General features: G+C 38.9%; 1 protein-coding gene across 1 annotated transcript in view; it reads right to left on the reverse strand.

Annotated features, from left to right (window-relative positions):
* Positions 1-2,630, reverse strand: part of LOC104523486 (fibrillin-1) — a gene marked incomplete at both ends in the record, with an annotated part of 135,549 nt that overhangs the window by 11,739 nt on the left and 121,180 nt on the right. Inside the window, 3 exons of the mRNA XM_010166082.2 lie at positions 287-406; positions 777-893; positions 1,623-1,688. Of these exons, the coding sequence (XP_010164384.2) occupies positions 287-406; positions 777-893; positions 1,623-1,688 (303 nt within the window). The remainder of the gene's footprint in view (positions 1-286; positions 407-776; positions 894-1,622; positions 1,689-2,630) is intronic.

Genomic DNA, 2,630 nt, shown 5'->3' on the forward strand with positions numbered 1-2,630 from the left:
TGGAGAGACTGTACCCCAACATGCTCCTCTCTGGGCAGTCCCTTAGCAGATACTACCTGAAAGCCTGTGCACTCAACCTCCAGTTAGAAAAAGGTATCACAGTTCAATACATACACTTCATACAGGAAGGAGGAACCTACTTTTCTGTTTCAAATAAAGATGCATTGTTCCAAATGTCCGTATTTTTCTTGTTAAGTGGCTTTACTCTCCCCAATTTTTTCTGAAATCAGGAAACTGTTGCAGTACACAACTACAAGGACAGTCCTTAACACCTGGGGAGTCTCACCTTCGCAGGTCATCATCGGTCCAGGCTCAAATCCTTCAACACAGGTGCATTCAAAACCTCCCACCACATTCCTGCAAGTTCCATTTCCACACGGGTTTCCAACAGCACATTCATCAGTATCTGCAAGCAGTTAAATCGAGGCAAGAATACACAGTTATACTCAAGCAAAAAGGTAAAAAAAAATCTACACTGTTGAAGTACAACCATAAAAATACAAAAATACAAAATACCAGACCCCATTTAAGTTACTGAATGAGAGTCACAGACTCCTAGAATAATTTGGGATCACTAGAGGTTATCTGCACCAAGCACTCAGCCAGAGCAGGACCAACTTGCAGCAGATTGCTCAGGCTCTGCCCTGGCAGGGTTTAAGCATCAGTGGGGATGGATACTCCTCAACATTAGAATAATATAACCCCACTACTCTTTAATGCCATACTTAGCAATTCAGGAGATTCTTTAAAGGGAAAGATGAAACAGCTATACTTACCCACACATTGAGCTCCTTGTAGGATGTAACCATATGGACATTCACAGCGGAAAGACCCATCTGTGTTGATACACTGCCCAAATTTACAGTTATCTGGATCAAGGCACTCATCCACATCTTAACCAGAAATACAAACAACACAGTAAGTGCAACTGACTTAACGTGCTTTTAGACTTCTCTCAAAGAACAAGTGTTATTCTGCTGAGAAATATTCCTGAGATCACAAAAACCCCCTAACGTTTTAATTTTGATATATTAGGAAGAGGGCATAGAATTTGTCTTGCAGGCCAGTTTTCAGAATGCAGAAAAGAAACTGATTCTAAACGTCAGATAAAAACCTTTCCTACTGGGGCTACAGGGAGAGTAGATATGAAAAGCAGTAGTCATCCAGCGCTCCTTAAATGAAAACATTTGCCAATAAGGCTGAAGTGCTGTTTGTCTTGGGAGAGAACAGAATGTACTGAAGGGATCTGGGAAACTGTGGTTTGCACTTCTGGAGGATTAAAACCATTTACTGTAAACAGGCTACATATATAAGAAAAGACAGGTACGCTATGTGATCCATTCTCTAGATCCTACATAAGTTTCCTAGCAAGTCTGCTCAGCATAAATTAAAAAGCCAAATAAACTACTCTAGAATAAGTTTAATTTCTGATATAAAAGAAATCCAAGCTTGAATTTAAAGTTAGCACAAATAATTGAAAAAAAAATATATAGAAGCTTCCACAATTTATGGCTTTTGGAAATGGTGGCAGAAGTGTTATTCTCAACTGAAAGGGAGAATGGCTTATGGACAGAAAATGGCATACTGATGCAATAAAGGCATCATGCAGTTCAGGCACCTACCCAGTCTTGCATCACCAGGTCCAACAAGGATGCCAATTCCAAATGGACAAATCTGTCTGAATGCCTCTGTAAAAAAAAAAAAAAAAAGTTTAATTCTATCTTGGAGATGAGCATTAGTCATGAGCTACACAAGTAACCACAGATACCAATTCATCCTCCTCATAATAATACAGTAATAATATAGAAATATAGTATGTAAATGTATAAACTTAAAATTTAATCTTACATTCATGGAAAAACTGTAAGCTCACTTTACATTTCATCTGATCTCCTGTATGTATACATGTAAATCTTCTGGATAATTAGCATTAACTCCCTTTAAGGAGAAAACGAATGCAATATTTCTATTAGCTGATCTTCGCTAAGGTTGAACAAAATAAGACTAAATGCAGATGCACACCTGCACTGAAAGCAACAAATGTCTGGCACACTGCTAGGCTCTGAGTGGGAAACAGCCCTGTGCAGCCTGGCAGCACAAAACCTGCCTGTTGTTCCAGCCTTCAGGAGACTCAGGTGGCATGCGTGCCTGAGCTTACCAGCCTGCGTTCAGATAGCGTATGATGGAGAACACACATGAGATAACAACCAAGTCTTTTTTTTTTTTTTTAAAAGAAACAATTCCACTATCCATGATGTGCTGAGACATAAATTTCCCAGACTCTTGATATCTTAAAGCTATTTCTTTTTTAAAAGATGATAAAAATGGCCTTGATATCATCTTTTGAGAACAGTTTGGACTGTAAAAATATATGTGCTGCCACTTCAGGGAAATGCTGCAACGTATACCGTGCTTTTTCAACTGACTTTGGTTCAAATGCTCCAGGGAAATGGAATGAAAGATGCACAGGCAATAAGCCTAGGAGGAATCAGCCTGGCACATCTGATTCTCTTTTCTTCCCTCAGCTTTTGTGAGGATTGTCTGCAAAACATCTACATGACTTATTAATGAAATGAACTGTATTAATGTATTGCTGAAACCAGTAATGCTGTTAACCACATTTGTCAGCA

The sequence above is a fragment of the Antrostomus carolinensis genome, unplaced genomic scaffold (assembly GCF_000700745.2).
Source record: "Antrostomus carolinensis isolate BGI_N321 unplaced genomic scaffold, ASM70074v2 scaffold31554, whole genome shotgun sequence".
In the NCBI taxonomy this organism is placed as follows: Eukaryota; Metazoa; Chordata; class Aves; order Caprimulgiformes; family Caprimulgidae; genus Antrostomus; species Antrostomus carolinensis.